Here is a 20,952-nt window from a genome sequence, read left to right on the forward strand (position 1 = left end):
TCTTGGGCTGCCGTGCACGCACAATAACCTTCTCAACAGCCTCCTGGGAGCGGAGTTACTCTCTGAAGAGTGCTTGCTCTTCTCTCCTGGCACTGGTTCTGAGACTTTTCAGTTCTCTGTGGTGCCCTCTGAACTGGGGCCCAGAGCAGTGGGCATGAAGTGGCTTAACAGTGACACCTGCTGAGCTGCAGCAGCCAGGAGGGGGAAAGACCATGGAGTGACGCAGGAAGTGCCCTGGAGTTTGTTTTTTTCCCAACAGGGGGAGAATCTATCTTCCACTTGGATTCCTTTCAGGAAATCACTCCTTCTACCAAAGGCATATACAATGCCTCTGCCCTCGCAAGGTGACTGACATCTCAGTTTGCCGGGGACTAAGGGATTTCCTGGGACATGGGACTTGCAGTGCTAAAACCAGGCGGTTCTGGGCAAATCAGGATGACTGGTCTCTGGATATGACAAATAGACAGGATACAAGGACCCAGGTTAGACTGAGACAGAGTCCCAGCAGCAGCTGCACAGAAAGGGGAGCTGCTCTTGGCTGAAGCAGACTGCATTCTGTAGCAGCCCTTAGGGGAAGCAGCTCTTCCTATCAATAAGATATCATAGAAAGGGAATCCTCCACAATCTGATTGATGTAGTTCATTTATTTTACTTTTTTTTTTTTTTAAAGAACCAATGGATCTAGGGTCAGAAGGTTGCTTAAGCGTTTTTAATCTAGCTCCTATTTAAATATTAAACCTCCTGCGCACCATTTCAGCTCAAAAGACCCCAGCTTTGCATACCTCTAGTTATAAGGAATTCACTCATTCTCAAGCCAGTCTTTTGCCTTATGGGATAGTTCTAATTGTAAGAAACTTATTCCATATGTGGGGCTCTCTGGGTCCCTGGAGCTGCTAATACTGGCCCCAGTTCTTTGTAAGTGTTGTACCTGCCCCTTGACAGCCCTTCAGGTGTTTATGTTCACCCCTCTTGCCCACCACACAGGACCAGCTTTTTAACCATTGCTCATTAGACAACTCACTATCCTGAGCATCTTAGTTGTGCAATGAAATTCCAGGCACAAAGAAACAGTTAGGATTGAGATCCATGTTGGAAACAAAAAGATGCATGTTCTAGTTAATGTTCCCCTGGTTGTTCTGGTTTTCAGATATGTACTGATGTTTCCAGTGTCTGTCTGCAAATAACCAGCCCTGACCCACTATGGAAGCCACCTGTAATGGATCAAAGGACTCCTCACCTGTCTTCTACCTGGTGGGCATCCCCTCTCTGCTTGAATCCTTCTTCCTCCTTGTCTTCTTGATTTTCCTCTTAATCTCTCTGCTCATCCTGGTGGGAAATGAGCTGATCCTGGTGTCTGTGGTGGCAGAGCCCAGCCTCCACAAACCCACGTACTTCTTCCTGATCAACCTCTCAGCCTTGGACATCCTCTCCACTACAACCACTGTCCCCAAGATGCTGTCCCTATTCTTGCTTGAGGACCACTACCTCAGCTTCCCTGCCTGCTTCCTGCAGATGTACCTTTTCCACAGCTTCTCCTGCTCCGAAGCCTTCGTCCTGGTGGTCATGGCCTGTGACCGCTATGTGGCTATCTGCCGCCCCCTGCACTACCCTGTCCTCATGACCCCACAGACCAATGCTGCACTGGGAGCCAGTGCCTGGCTCACTGCCCTCCTTCTGCCCATCCCAGCAGTGGTGCAGATGTTACACATGGCTTTTGACAACACTGTTCACATCTGCCACTGCTTCTGTGACCACTTGGTTGTGGTCCAGGCCTCCTGCTCTGACACCACGTCCCAGACCTTCATGGGCTTCTGCATCGCCTTGGTGGTGTCTCTGCCCCTTCTCCTGGTGCTTCTCTCCTATGCCCACATCCTGGCCTCAGTGCTTCTCATCAGCTCCCGAAAAGGACGCTCGAAAGCCTTCTCCACCTGCAGCTCCCACCTCCTGGTTGGCACCTACTACTCATCCATTGCCATAGCCTACGTGGCCTACAGGGCTGACCTACCCCTCGACTTCCACATCATGGGCAACGTGGTGCATGCTATTCTCGCACCTATCCTCAACGCTCTCATCAACACGCTGAGGAACAAGGATGTCAAAGCAGCCATCACCAAAATGGCATGTCCCCAGGGCCCAGGGAATTCTGGGACCCTTAATCCTTAGATGCAAATTATTCAGCTCCCTGGACACAAATGACAGTGCCCAGCACAGAATAAACACAATAAGTATTTTTAAATGAATTACAGCAACCCAAATCGACTTCATTCAGTTGAGCAGACAGCTAAAAACCGGTCCTCAAATACTGGATCAAGAAGTCTTCCCACTGGTGCTATAGAATAATTGGTTTTCACAGTTTTCATTAGTCATTAATGTGATGAATAAAATTTGATCATCCAATCATTTATATTTAAAATCTTTACTAGGACTGCTAGAGACAGAAATAAGCCAGACATAGCTGCTGCCCTCAAGGTATCCATAGTTTAACTGGGGAGTCAGACCCAGAGAAATAATATAAGGTGCTAGGACAGAGAGAAGCAAAGGGGGCTGTGGGAGCCAAGAAGTTAGCATTTGATACAATGTAAAAATTTTCTCCTGTAAGTTTTTATATTTTTGGCATTGGTATCACTTGTTTGTTAGCAAATACTCATGTATCAGCAATATAGGTGGGTGGGAGGCTGGAAATGAATGCATAAGAAAACCACTAGCTGCTCCAATCAGGGAGCGGTAATAGGGTCCATGTTCCCATCCAATGGGATGGATCCATTTTCAGCCTGGATGCCCATTAAAAAGTGATGCTTCCTGCCAAGAACCAGTGGGTGGAAGTTAGAGTGGCTCCATCCACCATTACCCACAGTGACCTATTTGAGGGAATTTGTACTTCCAGTCCTGACGATTCTGGCCTCTGTGGATTAAGCAGTCCGGATTCACCAGGAGACACAGTAAATCTCACTAAATTTAAAGCTACAGCTTCTGCTTGGTCATTTTAAGCCCACTGTGAAAGCAGACCAGCAGTCAGAAAAAGGAGTTACCATATTTAGAAGGGCAATTGACCGTGATCTTCAGGAGGAGGTAAAACCACTCTTACATAATGGGGGCTGGGAGGTCAGCACTCAGGCAAGTGAGCATTTCTGGTTTCTGCCAACTTTAACTCTTAGTGGACAATTAAAGCAACTATAGCTTGATGAGGCAGAGTAAACAGGGGCTCAGAACTGTCAGGGATGAGGGTCTGGGTCATGCTAGGAGGGAATCCATCTAGACCCACTGAAATGACTGAATGTGAAGGGAAAGGGGAAGGGAATCTAGAATGGGTGGCAGAGGAGAGGGATGATGAAGTGTCACCTGCAGCCTTGGGACTGACTGCAGCAGCGAGGGCAGTCGTTAATCCAACTAATCCTTCTCTTAGAAATTTCCCTTGAAACTGTGACTAATCAGAATCCTGGAAACCCTATGTCCGAATGGAGTGAACTTGTGAAAAGTGAATGAATCCGAGAGGTTCAAGGGATAGACTATAGCAGACACAGACACAGTTAGTGGTCTTCCCTCTGGCAGCTGAGTGTTGGCTGCTAACAACTCACACACATATACCCTAAGATAGAGGCATGATGGCCCTGACCCTTGTTGCTTTCCTTCTGGGGGGAAAGGGAGCAAGAGAGTAACTTTATAAGCAGAAAAAACCAACTACTGGGTACTAAGCAGTCTAAGCTCAGATGCCAGCTGTTGACAGTAGTACCTGGTGAAGCCAGCTGTTTGGCATCTAGAGACTCCGAGAGCCCATGAAAGTTGTATCTTCTCCTGCAGGAGATGAACATCACTAGTCCTCTGGGAAATAGAATAGATGCAGGCAGCCTCTCCTCTGGCTATTGCTAGATAATACAAACCAAACCCTTGGAGTCAGTTTCAAAAAATCATGTTTCACTATGTCCTAAATCCTCTCAAAAACTCTATGAGATGGGTAATATTGTTATGTTCCATTTTACAGATGGAGAAACTCAGACTGAGAGAGGTTAAGTAACATGCCTAAGGTGACATAGCTAAAATATATTAGAACTGGTATTCATACCCAGGACTTGTCTCTTCAGACCCTATGCCCTTACCCATATGCAGAGCACAGGCCTGGAAATGAAGCCCTGGGTCTGCCTTGCAGCTCTGATACTAAACATTAGTATAAGCATCAGTAAGTCATTTCACTTCTCTGGACCTCAGTTTCCTCTTCTTGGGCTGCCTGTCTCCCCTGACTGTTCTGAGGACCAGATGGAATAATGTCAATAAAAGCTGCCCCGTTGGTTGTAAAGTTCTGGAACCCATGAGGGCTCTTAACAATGTTGTTCTCATTATCAGCAAATCCCAGAGGCAAGTCCCCTCCCAACACGTGCTCTAGGAGGGACCAAGAAGTTGATCCTGGGTGACTGGGGGGTGGGGACTCAGTGCCTCAAAGGAGTCCCAAAGGGAGAGGACCCCCGAAGGCCTGACTAAAAGGAGGGGTTAGGGGGTTAATGAGCCACAGCCCAGCACCTACCTGGCTCTTCTCTGCCTGGCCGGGTTGGAAGACACAAAGGGGACACAAGAGTCACCAAGGTAGACAGGGCTTGGAAGGTGAGTGAGCTAAGGGTGAAGTGCCAAAGCTCAGCAAAGACCAGAGTAGGGAGACAGGGCAAGGATGTGGGGGGCAGGTAGAACCAGGACCAGGGGTCAGGAAGACTGGTTGTGTGTGCACAAGAGGCAGACGTCCAGGATCCAGGTTGGCTGTGTATATGTGGGCTGCTGGACCTTGGACCACATATCCTGGCAGATCTGTGTGCTAGAGGTGGATTCATGTCATCTTGGCCAAAGCCTTCCCATGGGAAAGCAAGGCTAATGGTGGCAGAAACATTGGAAACACTAGCACACTTCGAGTTCCTACCTGTTCCAGGCTCTTGTGTAGCATTGTTTAAGCATTCTCTCTGCAAGGACTCACAACAAACCCAGGGGGTCACAGATGAAGGAAATGAGCCCAGAAGGAAATGAGCTGCAGGTAGGAGCTGGGATTGGAACCCAGTCCTTTCTGACTCACAGGTGCACACACTGGACCACTAAGGCCCATAGGACATGATGGAGGTAAAGCCCCTGGCTGGCAGCAGGTACTCACTAGGCGGGAAAGCCCTCGCCCTCTCCTTCTGGGGCATGGTCCATGTGACATGTGCTCTGCCAGACCCAGAGGGGACACAGAAAACAGTTCATTGGATTGGAAACCCCTCAGAGAACTTTTCCTCCAAACCCTTCACTGCACAGGTGAGAAAACCAAGTGTTTTCTCATGGAGGGAACTAAAATTGAGAAGGCATCTTGAGATCGAAAAATGAGGCAGGCAGTTCCATGTAATCAATGGATCAGTTTATTATAGGGTATCTTATTCACAGAGTGGGATCGGGATCAGGTGGATGATGATCTGGAAGCATTCGCAGCTGCACTACACACCACAAGGGGCCATTGGGACAATTTTATAGTTAACCTAGTGTATAGGGGTAAGTGCTTGGAGATAGGATGTGCATTCCTAAGTCAAGATTTATGAATGGGTGACCAGTCTCATGGGCACCAGGAATATATCAGAGAAGATTTTCAGCATTGTTTGGGGACTAACAGCATAGAGGCCACATGGTCCTAATGAGTATTAAACAATATCTATTAAATACAAAGCCTTTGATCGTACCACACAGTACAATCCTGGTTAGGGTCAGGAGACAGTGAAAAGGACCAAGATGGTGTCAGTAATGCTAACAGCCATGCACCAAAGTCACAGGAAGTAAGTGAGCGGCAGAGCTGCAGGAGCCAGGACTTCTGGTTGCCAGGCAAGATTCTTTTACAGCAGACTGGCTCCAGAATGACCTTTGCTCTGACCCCCCTCCAGCCATGGCCTTGAACAAAGGCCTGTCCTTCTCCAACCCTCAATTTCTCATAAGCTGAAAGGCATAACCACTCCCTGGCAGGGTTGGATGATGGGAGGAGATGATGTACATCAAATGCAGCATCAGGGATCAGAACCAAGATGGCGGAGTAGAAGGATGTGCTCTCACTCCCACTTTTTTTTTTTTAATTTTCTTTATTTATTTATCTATTAATGGCTGTGTTGGGTCTTTGTTTCTGTGCGAGGGCTTTCTCCAGTTGTGGCAAGCGGGGGCCACTCTTCATCGCGGTGCACGGGCCTCTCACCATCGCGGCCTCTCTTGCTGCGGAGCACAGGCTCCAGACGCACAGGCTCAGCAATTGTGGCTCACAGGCCCAACCGCTCCGTGGCATGCGGGATCTTCCCAGACCAGGGCTCAAACCTGTGTCCCCTGCATTGACAGGCAGATTCTCAACTGCTGCACCACCAGGGAAGCCCTCTCACTCTCTCTTGCGAGAACACCAGCACAACTAGCTGCTGGACAATCATCGACAGGAAGACACTGGAACTCACCAAAAAAGATACCTCACATCCAAAGACAAAGGAGAAGCCACAATAAGATGGTAGGAGGGGTGCAATCACAGTAAAATCAAATCCCATAACTGCTGAGTGGGTGACTCACAGACTGGAGAACACTTATACCACAGAAGTCCACCCACTGGAGTGAAGGTTCTGAGCCCCACGTCAGGTTTCCCAACCTGGGGGTCCGGCAACGGGAGGAGGAATTCCTAGAGAATCAGACTTTGAAGCCTAGTGGGATTTGATTGCAGGACTTCGAAAGGACTGGGGGAAACAGAGACTCCACTCTTGGAGGGCACACACAAAGTAGTGTGGCATCGGGACCCAGGGGAAGGAGCAGTGACCCCAGGGGAGACTGAACCTGCTAGTGTTGGAGGGTCTCCTGCAGAGGCAGGGGTGGCTGTGGCTCACCGTGGGGACAAGGACACTGGCAGCAGAAGTTCTGGGAAGTACTCCTTGGTGTGAGCCCTCCCAGAGTCTGCCATTAGCCCCACCAAAGAGCCCAGGTAGGCTCCAGTGTTGGGTCGCCTCCGGCCAAACAACCAACAGGGAGGGTACACAGCCCCACCCATCAGCAGTCAAACGGATTAAAGTTTTACTGAGCTCTGCCCACCAGAGCAATAGTCAGCTCTACCCACCACCAGTCCCTCCCATCAGGAAACTTGCACAAGCCTCTTAGATAACCTCATCCACCAGAGGGCAGACAGCAGAAGCAAGAAGAACTACAATCCTGCAGCCTGTGGAACAAAAACCACATTCACAGAAAGATAGACAAGATGAAAAGGCAGAGGGCTATGTACCAGATGAAGGAACAAGATTAAAACCCCAGAAAAACAACTAAATGAAGTGGAGATAGGCAACCTTCCAGAAAAAGAATTCAGAATAATGATAGTGAAGATGATCCAGGACCGTGGAAAAAGAATGGAGGCAAAAATCGAAAAGATGCAAGAAATGTTTAACAAAGGCTTAGAAGAATTAAAGAACAAACAAACAGAGATGAACAATACAATAACTGAAATGAAAACTACACTAGAAGGAATCAATAGCAGAATAACTGAGGCAGAAGAAAGGATAAGTGACCTGGAAGACAGAAGGGTGGAATTCACTGCTGTAGAACAGAATAAAGAAAAAAGCATGAAAAGAAATGAAGACAGCCTAAGAGACCTCTGGGACAACATTAAACACAACAACATTCGCATTATAGGGGTCCCAGAAGGAGAAGAGAGAGAAAAAGGACCCGAGAAAATATTTGAAGAGATTATAATCGAAAACTTCCCTAACATGGGAAAGGAAATAGCCACCCAAGTCCAGGAAGCGTAGAGAGTCCCATACAGGATAAACCCAAGGAGGAACATGCTGAGACACATAGTAATCAAACTGGCAAACATTAAAGACAAAGAAAAATTATTGAAAGCAGCAAGGGAAAAACGACAAATAACATACAAGGGAACTCCCATAAGGTTAACAGCTGATTTCTCAGCAGAAACTCTACAAGCCAGAAGGGAGTGGCATGATATACTTAAAGTGATGAAAGGGAAGAACCTACAACCAAGATTACTCTACCCAGCAAGGATCTCATTCAGATTCCATGGAGAAATCAAAAGCTTCACAGACAAAAGCTAAGAGAATTCAGCACCACAAAACCAGCTCTGCAACAAATGCTAAAGGAACTTCTCTAAGTGGGAAACACAAGAGAAGAAAAGGACCTACAAAAACAAACCCAAAACAATTAACAAAATGGTCATAGGAACATACATATCGATAATTACCTTAAACGTGAATGGATTAAATGCTCCAACCAAAAGGCACAGGCTTGCTGAATGGATACAAAAACAAGACCCATATATATGCTGTCTAAGAGAGACCCACTTCAGACGTAGGGCCACATACAGACTGAAAGTGAGGGGATGGAAAAAGATATTCCATGCAAATGGAAATCAAAAGAAAGCTGGAGTAGCAATACTCATATCAGATAAAATAGACTTTAAAATAAAGAATGTTACAAGAGACAAGGAAGGACACTACATAATGATCAAGGGATTAATCCAAGAAGAAGATATAACAATTATAAATATATATGCACCCAACATAGGAGCACCTCAATACATAAGGCAACTGCTAACAGCTCTAAAAGAGGAAATCAACAGTAACTCAATAATAGTGGGGGACTTTAACACCTCACTTACACCAAATGGACAGATCATCCAAAATGAAAATAAATAAGGAAACAGAAGCTTTAACTGACACAATAGACCAGATAGATTTAATTGATATTTATAGGACATTCCATCCAAAAACAGCAGATTACACTTTCTTCTCAAGTACGCATGGATCATTCTCCAGGATAGGTCACATCTTGGGTCACAAATCAAGCCTCAGTTAATTTAAGAAAATTGAAATCATATCAAGCATCTTTTCTGACCACAACGTTATGAGATTAGAAATGAATTACAGGGAAAAAAATGTAAAAAACACAAACACGTGGAGGCTAAACAATACGTTACTAAATAACCAAGAGATCACTGAAGAAATCAAAGAGGAAATAAAAAAATACCTAGAGACAAATGACAATGAAAACATGACGATCCAAAACCTATGGGATGCAGCAAAAGCAGTTCTAAGGGGGAAGTTTATAGCTCTACAAGCCTACCTCAAGAAACAAGAAAAATCTCAAATAAACAATCTAACCTTAACCTAAAGGAACTAGAGAAAGAAGAACAAACAAAACCCAAAGTTAGCAGAAGGAAAGAAATCATAAAGATCAGAGCAGAAATAAATGAAATAGAAACAAAGAAAATAATAGCAAAGATCAATAAAACTAAAAGCTGGTTCTTTGAGAAGATAAACAAAATTGATAAACCATTAGCCAAACTCATCAAGAAAAAGAGGGAGAGGACCCACATCAATAAAATTAGAAATGAAAAGGGAGAATTTACAACAGACACTGCAGAAATACAAAGCATCCTAAGAGACTACTACAAGCAACTGTATGCCAATAAAATGGACAACCTGGAAGAAATGGACAAATTCTTAGAAAGGTATAACCTTCCAAGACTGAACCAGGAAGAGATAGAAAATATGAACAGACCAATCACAAGCAATGAAATTGAAACTGTGATTAAAAATCTTCCAACAAACAAAAGTCCAGGACCAGATGGCTTCACAGGTGAATTCTATCAAACATTTAGAGAAGAGCTAACACCCATCCTTCCCAAACTCTTCCAAAAAACTGCAGAGGAAGGAACACTCCCAAACTTATTCTACGAGGCCACCATCACCCTGATACCAAAACCAGACAGAGATACTACAAAAAAAGAAAATTACAGACCAAAAACACTGATGAACATAGATGCAAAAATCCTCAACAAAATACTAGCAAACAGAATCCAAAAACACATTAAAAGGATCATACACCATGATCAAGTGGGATTTATCCCAGGGATGCAAGGATTCTTCAATATACGCAAATCAATCAATGTGATACACCATATTAACAAATTGAAGGAGAAAAACCATATGATCATCTCAATAGATGCAGAAAAAGCTTTTGACAAAATTCAACACCCATTTATGATAAAAACTCTCCAGAAAGTGGGCATAGAGGGAACCTACCTCAACATAATAAAGGCCATATATGACAAATCCACAGCAAACATCATTCTCAATGGTGAAAAACTGAAAGCATTTCCTCTACGATCAGGAACAAGACAAGGATGTCCACTCTCACCACTATTATTCAACATAGTTTTGGAAGTCCTAGCCACGGCAATCAGAGAAGAAAAAGAAATAAAAGGGATACAAATTGGAAAAGAAGAAGTAAAACTGTCACTGTTTGCCAATGACATGATACTGTACATAGAGAATCCTAAAGATGCCACCAGAAAACTACTAGAGCTAATCAATGAATTTGGTAAAGTTGCAGGATACAAAATTAATGCACAGAAATCTCTGGCATTCCTATACACCAACAATTGAAAATCTGAAAGCAAAATTAAGGAAACACTCCCATTTACCACTGCAACAAAGAGAATAAAATACCTAGGAATAAACCTACCTAGGGAGACAAAAGACCTATATGCAGAAAACTATGAGACACTGATGAAAGAAATTAAAGATGATACCAACAGATGGAGAGATATACCATGTTCTTGGATTGGAAGAATCAATAGTGTGAAAATGACTATAGTACCCAAAGCAATCTACAGATTCAATGCGATCCCTATCAAATTACCAAAGGCATTTTTTACAGAACTAGAACAAAAAATCTTAAAATTTGTATGGAGACACAAAAGACCCTGAATAGCCAAAGCAGTCTTGAGGGAAAAAAATGGAGCTGGAGGAATCAGACTCCCTGACTTCAGACTATACTACAAAGCTACAGTAATTAAGACAATATGGTACTGGCACAAAAACAGAAACATAGATCAATGGAACAAGATAGAAAGCCCAGAGATAAACCCACGCACCTATGGTCAACTAATCTATGACAAAGGAGGCAAGGATATACAATGGAGAAAAGACAGTCTCTTCAATAAGTGGTGCTGGGAAAACTGGACAGCTACATGTGAAAGAATGAAATTAGAGCACTCCCTAACACCATACACAAAAATAAACTCAAAATGGATTCGAGACCTAAATGTAAGACCGGACACTATAAAACTCTTAGAGGAAAACATAGGAAGAACACTCTTTGACATACATCACAGCAAGATCTTTTTTGATCCACCTCCTAGAGTAATGGAAATAAAAACAAAAATAAACAAATGGGACCTAATGAAACTTCAAAGCTTTGCACAGCAAAGGAAACCATAAACAAGACGAAAAGACAACCCTCAGAATGGGAGAAAATATTTGCAAACGAATCAACGGACAAAGGGTTAATCTTCAAAATATATAAACAGCTTATGCAGCTCATTATCAAAAAAACAAACAACCCAATCCAAAAATGGGCAGAAGACCTAAATAGACATTTCTCCAAAGAAAACATACAGATGGCCAAGAAGCACATGAAAAGCTGCTCAACATCACTAATTATTAGAGAAATGCAAATCAAAAGTACAATGAGGTATCACCTCACACCAGTTAGAATGGGCATCATCAGAAAATGTACAAACAACAAATGCTGGAGAGGGTGTGGAGAAAAGGGAACCCTCTTGCACTGTTGGTGGGAATGTAAATTGATACAGCCACTATGGAGAACAGTATGGAGGTTCCTTAAAGAACTAAAAATAGAATTACCATATGACCCAGCAATCCCACTACTGGGCATATACCCAGAGAAAACCATAATTCAAAAAGACACATGCACCCCAATGTTCATTGCAGCAGTATTTACAATAGCCAGGTCATGGAAGCAACCTAAATGCCCACTGACAGACGAATGGATAAGGAAGATGTGGCACATATATACAATGGAATATTACTCAGCCATTAAAAGGAACGAAATTGGGTCATTTGTTGAGACGTGGATGTATCTAGAGACTGCCATACAGAGTGAAGTAAGTCAGAAAGAAAAACAAATATCGTATATTAACGCATATATGTGGAACCTAGAAAAATGGTACAGATGAACCGGTTTTCAGGGCAGAAATTGAGACATAGATGTAGAGAACAAACGTATGGACACCAAGGGGGGAAAGCGGCGGGGGGTGGGGGTGGTGGTGTGATGAACTGGGAGATTGGGATTGACATATATACACTGATGTGTATTAAATTGATGACTAATAAGAAAAAAAAAGTGCTCATAACTTAATAAGAACAATATTTCTTCCTTTCTGAAAAAAAAAGTATATATCTCCTTTGATCATGTTTCTAGTCTTGATTTTTAAGTTTCCTCAAATTATAACATAAAATATCTACCCTTTTGGAACTAAATAAGAGTATCTTTGTAATAAAGTATATGATAGGTTTTTGTAAGGGAAGTATGGATAAAAGAAAAATGTGCATTATCTATAGAGATGAAAATTGCATACATGTAACATTTGTATACACAAACATTTAAGCTTTTGATGATGCATTATTTAAATCTTTTATGTTATTGCTATATATTTGGTTTTCTGTATAACTGGCTTCTTACATTCTCAAAAGGTTATATTAAATCATCCACTAAAAAAAAAAAAAAATGCAGCATCAGGTTGGACACTCAGTGATTTTCTGTCCTTCCCTGTCCCCACCAAGCACTATAACTGGCCTGTAGACAATCCCAACAGGGAGAACCTGCTGCGGCAAGTTCTGTGCCCTAGGAAGCAGCACCCGTTAGGCCCTAAGCACAGCTACATCATTCAGATGTAGTGTGTAATCCTAACCCGTAAAATAGTGTAAGAAAGTCCAGCCAAATCTGGATATTTCCTATGATGGGCCAGCTGAATGGTGCTTTGAAAGATTAAATGTTAAATTCTTTCAAAAAGTATTTTTGGTTCCCTTGCTTGGCTGGTGACCCAGCACATGCCTGGTCTGCCTGTTGGATAGTCCAGTACCAGCTGGTGTGAAAAGCCATGCGCCACCTCTCCACTGGGGTCTCAGCATCCCTTTTTCCATCTGCAAAGCGGTGGGGCGGAGGATGGAGGAGAGGGGAGTTAGACTTGATGGCTCCCTTAGGACCCCTCTGGCTTCAGCCCTCTACGTTTCTGCCCCTCAAATCCCCTGCTCTGCCTCACCTGGGACCGGCAGGCACAGCTGCCTCTCTGAGAGCAGAAATGTCCAGGGCAGTGCAGTTTGCATTCCTTTGGGTGTGAAAAAAAACTGGTGACCACACTTGTTGGAGCGGGGTTCTGGTTAACTGAGGGTTAACCCTTCAACATGGAGACAATCAGGTCACTCTCTTGCCAGGTCCTCAGGGTGACCTCTGAGGTTCTCTTTCAAGGAGCACACACACAGGACGGTTGTTCTTCCCATGCTCATATTAGACAAAGCATTTGCCAGTCACCACTTCCAAATCTAGAAGCCAGGCTGCACGATCCAAATCAATCACAGAGCAAACTAGTAAATTTTTAAAAGGTGGTGAGGAAGTGTGGGGGAGGGGAATTGGGTTGAAATTGAAGATTAAAAACACCTTTTTTTCCAGTCTGACATTCTGTAATTCTAGGACACGAGAGGTGTTTTTAACTAGTTTGTTTTGCATTTGTTTTAGAGAAGAAAGAAGGTAGCTGTCGTTCTTAGGAATTCAAAGGGAAACTGCTTGTGAAATCAATAGGGTTCAAACAGCAGTGATGCAGATGTAAACAAGAAACTGCCGGGACCACTCATTAGAGGCTCATCCCGAAGTCGGGACAAGCCAAAATTGCCTCAGCAGTCCCTGCATTGACCCCAGCACACATTTAATGAACAACCTATGATATAGGGGTTTTTGTATTTGGGCAGCTACAGCTTTCAGTTCTCTGGGTCCTTTCTAGCAACAAGAGCTCTCACGACATCTCCTTGTGGCTTCTTCTGAGTTGGTATTGGAGGAGCCCACAGCAAAGTGGGCATCAAAGAACTAAACACAATACCCATTGGGCTGTGGCAGCCAGGAAGAAGGAAGATGACAGACCCAGGACAGGCCCTAAATGAGGGGAAGATGCACCATCAGCTTGGGCTCCATCAGGAAGAGAGTTGTCCCTCTGAAGGCATTTGTCCTTCCCATCACTGAAACATCACTGGGTGGGAGAGCACCCAGAGAACCTGGCAGGGAGAGAGGTAGGCAGAGCTGCTGCACCCGGAAAATGAGAGGGGAGACATTCCCTGGGTAATGAGTAGCCTGAGCAGGCAGCATGTGGCAGAAAATATTGGAAAAATCAGCCCTTTCTAGTGATGTGGTATAGTGATGTCACTTAGTAGAACTTGAAACAAGAGCAAAAGTAAAAAACAATAACGTAGGAATCTAAGAGATCATCTAAGATCTGATGCCCAAGAGATAGTATGGGAAATGGAGCAGGGAAGGGACGGAAGCTCTTTGAATGCACTTATCACAGTTGTACCTAGATAATTAACTGTGTGATTGGCTTTTAAACATACCATCCTTCTACTAGAATTTAAGCCCCTGTGAAGGCAGGGACTTTGTGTGCCTTGTTTACCTTCTCACAGCCTTGCACATTGTAGATACTTACTAAAGAGTTGATGGAAGAAGGAAGGAGTAAATTGTGCGTTAAGACGGAAGAGTTAATATTGGATGGTACCACCAGTCCTCTAAACTTGGTCATAAATGATTTGGATTGCATTAATTGTAGAGTGAACTGAACGGAATTCTCCTTCCAAACTCCTGTTTTATCCAGTTTCCAGATGCTCTGACGGCCTGTCACCCTGGCATGTAGCTCTGTCTCACCGTGGATGCCACAGCCTGTAATGGATCAAAAGACTCTTCATCCATCTTCTACCTGGTGGGCATCCCCTCTCTACAGGAGTTCCTCTTCCTCCCTGTCTCCTTCATCTTCTTGTTCTTCTACCTGCTTATCCTGGTGGGTAACACCCTGATCCTGGTGGCCGTGGTGATAGAGCCCAGACTCCACAAGCCCATGTACTTCTTCCCGATCAACCTCTAAGCCCTGGACATCCTCTTCACCACATCCACTGTCCCAAAGATGCTATCTCTCCTCTTACTCGGGGACCACTTCCTCAGCTTCTCTGCCTGCTTCCTGCAGATGTACCTTTTCCACAGCTTCTCCTGCTCCGAAGCCTTCGTCCTGGTGGTCATGGCCTGTGACCGCTATGTGGCTATCTGCCGCCCCCTGCACTACCCTGTCCTCATGACCCCACAGACCAATGCTGCACTGGCAGCCAGTGCCCGGCTCACTGCCCTCCTTCTGCCCATACCAGCAGTACTGCAGAACTTCTACATGGCTTTTGACAGCACTGCTCACATCTACCATGGCTTCTGTGACCACTTGGCTGTGGTCCAGGCCTCCTGCTCTGACACCACACCCCAGACCTTCATGGGCTTCTGCATCACCACGGTGGTGTCCTTCCTGTCCCTTCTCCTGGTGCTTCTCTCCTATGCCCATATCCTGGCCACAGTGCTTCGCATAAGCTCCCGAGAAGGACTCTCGAAAGCCTTCTCTACCTGCAGCTCCCACCTCCTGGTGGTTGGCACTTACTATTCATCCATTGCCATAGCCTATGTGGCCTACAAGGCTGACCTACCCCTTGACTTCCACATCATGGGCAACATGGTGCATGCTATTCTCACACCTGTCCTCAACCCTCTCATCTACACGCTGAGGAACAAGGATGTCAAAGCAGCCATCACCAAAATAACATGTCCCTAAGACCCAGGGCATTCTGGGGACCCTTGATCCTTAGATGTAGTTAATCCTGTCCCAGGATACCTGTGTGCTAAGAAGAGAGCATGCTATCAAAAAAGTTTTTTGAAGGAAAGAATGACTTATAGCAGGGCCAAAAGTACACCACTGGGGCTTCCCTTTCCATTAATAAGCTACATAATGATACCAACTCTTTTGTGGAAAGAAATAAGAATGTCAGATAAAATATAAAAAGTATCTTCTTAAAAGTATCAAATAGATTTTTTTAATATAATAAGGCTAAAATAGTAATAAAGATGGGAACACAAAGAGGTTAGTTATTAAGACATAGAGAGACATATAGATCAATGAAACAGAGAGCCCAGAAACAGACCCTTGAATATATGGACAATTGATATATAAATGACACTGCAGATCAGGTTCGAAAATGGACATATAATCAAGGGTATTAGTACTATCAGATATCCATATGTCAAAAAATGAAATTGGTCTCTTACCTCAAACAAACACAAAAATCAATCTCAACCTAAATATGAAAGGTGAAACTATAAAACTGTATCGGAGACTATAGTCCTGATCTTGGGATGGGGAAATATTTCTTAAATAAGACTTTTTAAAAGCTCTAAACCCAGAGAAAAAAAGTGTACATTTGACTGCTTTAAAATGTAAAATTTCTGAGAATTCCCTGGAGGTCCAGTGGTTAGGACTCAGCACTTTCACTGCTGTGGCCTGAGTTCAATCCCTGGTCAGGGAACTAAGATCCCGCAAGCCACACAGCACAGCCAAAAAAAAAAAGTAAAATTTCTACTCCTCAAAAGTCACCAAAAAGAGAATGGAAAGTCAAGATACAGAACAAAAGAAGTTATTTGCAATGCATATAACCAACTAAAAGACTCAGGACTCATAGCCAGGATATATAGAGAATCACTCAAATCAATTTTTAAAAAAGGTAGTCAAGCCATTAGAAAAAATACCATTAGAGCAAAATACTTCACAAGAGGGAATAAACAAATGTCCAATAAATATAAGAAAATGTGCTCAACCTCTTTAGTAATAGGAGAAATGCAAATTACAACAGCAAATAGTTACCACTAGAAACCAGTCGGACTGGCTAAAATGTCAAAGTGTGATGATACCCAGGTTGGCGAGGATGTGGGTCGATGGAGCTTTCATACATGGAGAGTGGGAATGTTAATTGGTACAGCCACTTTGGAAAATAATTTACCGCTCTCTTATGAAGTCGAAGACCCATATACTCTATGATCTAGCACAGCGTCATTTCTCCAATTTGTGAAATGTTCCTAAAACATAACACTACATGCCAATAAAATATGAAAGAATTATGTATACATGCAACAACATAGAGGAAACTCACATAGTACTGAGTGAAAGAATCACAACTCAAAAGGATACATGTGATATGATTCCAGTTATATAAAGTTTAATGACAGGCAAAGCTGAACTACATTTTTTATCAATGCATACAGATGTCATTAACTGTGAAGAAAAGAGAAGGCATATTTATTACAAAAATCAGAATCATGGTTATTTCTGCAGGAGAGGGAGAGGGTTGTAATCAGAGAGGGCTACCGAGGGGCTTATGAGGTGCTGGCAATGTTTCATTCTCCCCTGAATGATGGTGACATGGTGTTTTCTTTACAATTAAACTGTATATTTAGGCTTTATACAGTTTTGCTCTGTATGAATATTGTATCTCATTATAAACTCTGACAAGGCATCATTCCACTGGGCAGAGGCTGCAATAGTAGTTCTCAATGTCTGGTCCAAGTCTTCCCATGGGTACAATGGATAATGGTGGTTTTCACATCCACAGTAAGCATCAAGCTGCTGAATATAATTTTCTCCATTTGTTCATTCATTTAAGAAGTCTTCACTGAGCATGCGGGAAGTACTAGTCGATACAGTAAAAGCTAGAGACAGAGATAAATCAGGACAGTTGCTGCCATGAATTTGCTCACAGTCTAGTGAAGGAGACAGGTGTGGGCAGAAATAGCACAGTGAGGTAGGTGCTGTTTCAGAGGGAAGCACAGGGGGTGGTGGGAACACACTGGGTAATACTGAATATTTAATCCAAGGTAAAAACGCATCCCATAACTACTGATAACCTATGCACTTGTTAGTGTGTGTCTGGGAGCCCTCATGGAGTTAACACCGCGGTGGATGTGGGCTGACTGAACAGAAGCCCTGAACTGCTCCCATCAGAGAAGGAGAGCTTTCACTCTAGTGCAGACCAGGATGTGGTAGGGCATCCCTGTTGCCTCCTGTCAGGAGGAACTGAGTTTTAGCTTGGACCCATCCCCACCTGCCATCAAGAAATGGAGTTTACACTCAATTAAACCCAAAGAATTTTAACACCCAGTCCCTTTCAGGAATCACACAGGTCAAAAAGGGATCAGGGATGTTTTCTCTACAGTGTCCCCCAAACAGGCAGAAAGGAAAACCATTCTCAGAAGAGTGAATGGAGCAGCCAATGACATTTTTGTGGCTTGTGTTAAAAGGAAGAAAATCTTCCTTAGCAAATTGTGATAAAGGTGCAGCACTTAAGTGGAACTTTAAGCAAGGGCATTAGCAGAGAGTGAGAATTCCAGCAAATAGTAATGAGGGTCTTCATACTTGATTTTAAAGTCACAAGTATAACAATTTTAAGTCAAAATTATGAAACAAGGCGTTTTTAGTGAATTCTAGCCTCCATTTCTGCTCCCTCCACCTGTTGCACCCCCCTTAAAGATACCGTTTTTATTCATTTTTTGGTTTTTCCTTCCATTTTTAATATAAGGAAATCCATATATTTACAAATATATGTATAACATATAAACATGGCTATATTATACAAAAATATGGCAATCCGGCCATATTTCCACTCTCTCTTAGGGGAGTGGTAGCATACTATAGGTGCTGTTCTGCATCCTGATTTTAAAAATTTAATCGGTAGTGTATAGAGATTTTTTGTTTAAGACGGGAGAAATAACAGCATATTTATACACTGATGGGAATAATCCAGGAGACAGTAAAAAAAAAATTCGTGATGGGAGACAGAGGGGAGAATTATTGGAGTGACTGGCTTTCGATAGGAGCATGAAGAGTTCATCCATGGGAACAGACCAACTTCCTAGTCAGAGTGTGGGCACAGATGCCGGTAGGTGGGTGGAGATGGGATGGGACTCTATGGGACTTCTCTCCTGACTGGCTGGAATGACAATGGGAAAAGATATCAGTGGATTGAGTAGAGAAGGTGTGAAAAAGTCATGTAGAAGAGGAGGCAAGGGAACAAAGCAGGGACGTACTGGATGACTGCCTGCCAGCATTAAGGTCGTACTTGTGTTAGGTTTACTGTCTGCAGAGCCTTCTTACATTAAACTCAGATACGGTACACTTACGTCAGGAAAATACTTTCTCTCTCTTATTTTTTAAATTTTATTTATTTATTTATTTATTTATTTATGGCTGTGTTGGGTCTTCGTTTCTGTGCGAGGCCTTTCTCTAGTTGTGGCAAGCGGGGGCCACTCTTCATCGCGGTGCGCGCGCCTCTCACTATCGCGGCCTCTCTTGTTGCGGAGCACAGGCTCCAGACGCGCAGGCTCAGTAATGGTGGCTCACGGGCCTAGTTACTCCGCGGCATGTGGGATCTTCCCAGACCAGGGCTCGAACCCGTGTCCCCTGCATTGGCAGGCAGATTCTCAACCACTGCGCCACCAGCGAAGCCCTCTTTTCTTTTTCTTTTTTCTAAATAAATTTATATATTTATTTATTTTTGGCTGCATTGGGTCTTCGTTGCTGCGCATGGGCTTTCTCTAGTTGCGGCGGGCGGGGGCTACTCATCATTGCTGTGCGCAGGTTTCTCATTGCGGTGGCTTTTCTGGTTGTGGAGCACGGGCTCTAGGCGCGTAGGCTTCAGTAGTTGTGGCTCGCGAGTTTAGCTGCTCCGCGGCACGTGGGATCTTCTTGGGTCAGGGCTCGAACCCGTGTCTCCTGCATTGGCAGGCTGATTCTTAACCACTACGCCACCAGGGAAACCCAGGAAAATTCTTTCTTAAAATCAATTTCACTTTTACCTAAAAGTGCAGTGCTTATCCTGAGTCGTAGTAGGTACAACTAATAGTCCTAATGTTACTGGTTCTTCCCAGTGGAGATTTTTTTTTTAAAGACTAAGCATTGGAATAATCACATAAGCCAAGTTGATCAGGCAGAGATGATCTGATTTTTTTAACCCAATCTGTCCTCACAAATGGCTACCTAAAGCTTCTTGTCAGGAAAATCAAATCTGTCAGCTAAATGACATAAGCTGTCATGTATTAAGTACGCATATCATGAGCCTACTATATGCTATATTTTATATCTCAATATTACTGGGAGAGAGAGAAAAAGAAAGATTAAAAAATAAATTCTAAGATTCCAAAAGCTAGTTTAAAATACTTCTAAACTTAATCAGAATACTGAGCTCTAAAACTGATTTTAGTTATCACTTTCACAAAGTGAAAATACTTCTGTAGTCATGAGATTTTGATTCCATTATAAGAGCGATATTTATGTAATACCATTTTTCTGCATTAATTGTATACATTCTTGATGGTAAATTAAATGGTTATAGTATACTGAATTCTTATTTTGTGCTTTCTGTTTTTATTCCAAATAGCATGGTTCACTTTAATTTCTTTTATCTTTCCCTTATGTTTTCTTCAAATATCTTCCCAGAACTGTCCACACTAACCTTTTCTAGTTTCACCTTTGAAGACGTCATTATCTCTAAACTAACTTTTTCTAGTTCTAAGCAATACATGTTTTAAATAATCTGCCCACTTTTTCTATGCTATCTTTAAAATAATAAAAGCTCTGTCACTGAATGCTACTTCCACGATATTTGGAAATTGAACAGCACACTCCTAAATAACCAATGGGTCAAAAAGAAATCACAAGAGAAATCAGAAAATATTTTGAAATTAATGAAAATGAAAACACAATGTACCAAAACTTATGAGATGCAGCTAAAACAGTGCTTAGAGGGAAATTTAGAGCTGTAAATACTTATATTAAAAAAGAACGATCTCAAATTAATAACCTACTTTTTAACTTTAAGAAATTAGAAAAGAAAAGCAAACTAAATTCAAAGCAAGCAGTGGGCATGAAATAAAGATAAAGATTAGAGTGGAAATAAATGAAAGAGAATAGAAAAACAGCAGAGAAAACAGACAAAACCAAAATTGGTTCTTTGAATTTATCAACAAAATTGACAAAACTTCAGCTAGTCTGACTAAGAAAAAAGA

The 20,952-nt window shown here is 43.0% G+C and overlaps 2 protein-coding genes across 2 annotated transcripts; both read left to right on the top strand.

The window, feature by feature from the left end:
* Positions 1-1,437: 1,437 nt before the first annotated feature.
* Positions 1,438-2,165, top strand: LOC118898937 (olfactory receptor 2AT4-like). Its single transcript, XM_036859785.1, has one exon. The coding sequence runs from the start codon at positions 1,453-1,455 to the stop codon at positions 2,161-2,163; it is 711 nt and encodes a 236-aa protein (XP_036715680.1). The 5' UTR covers positions 1,438-1,452; the 3' UTR covers positions 2,164-2,165.
* Positions 2,166-5,085: 2,920 nt separating this feature from the next.
* Positions 5,086-15,676, top strand: LOC118899510 (olfactory receptor 2AT4-like). Its single transcript, XM_036861293.1, is given in 2 exon segments — positions 5,086-5,094; positions 14,726-15,676. Coding segments are annotated over 2 exon segments (960 nt in total).
* The last annotated feature ends 5,276 nt before the right edge of the window (positions 15,677-20,952 follow it).

The sequence above is a fragment of the Balaenoptera musculus genome, chromosome 8, assembly GCF_009873245.2.
Source record: "Balaenoptera musculus isolate JJ_BM4_2016_0621 chromosome 8, mBalMus1.pri.v3, whole genome shotgun sequence".
NCBI lineage: Eukaryota > Metazoa > Chordata > Mammalia > Artiodactyla > Balaenopteridae > Balaenoptera > Balaenoptera musculus.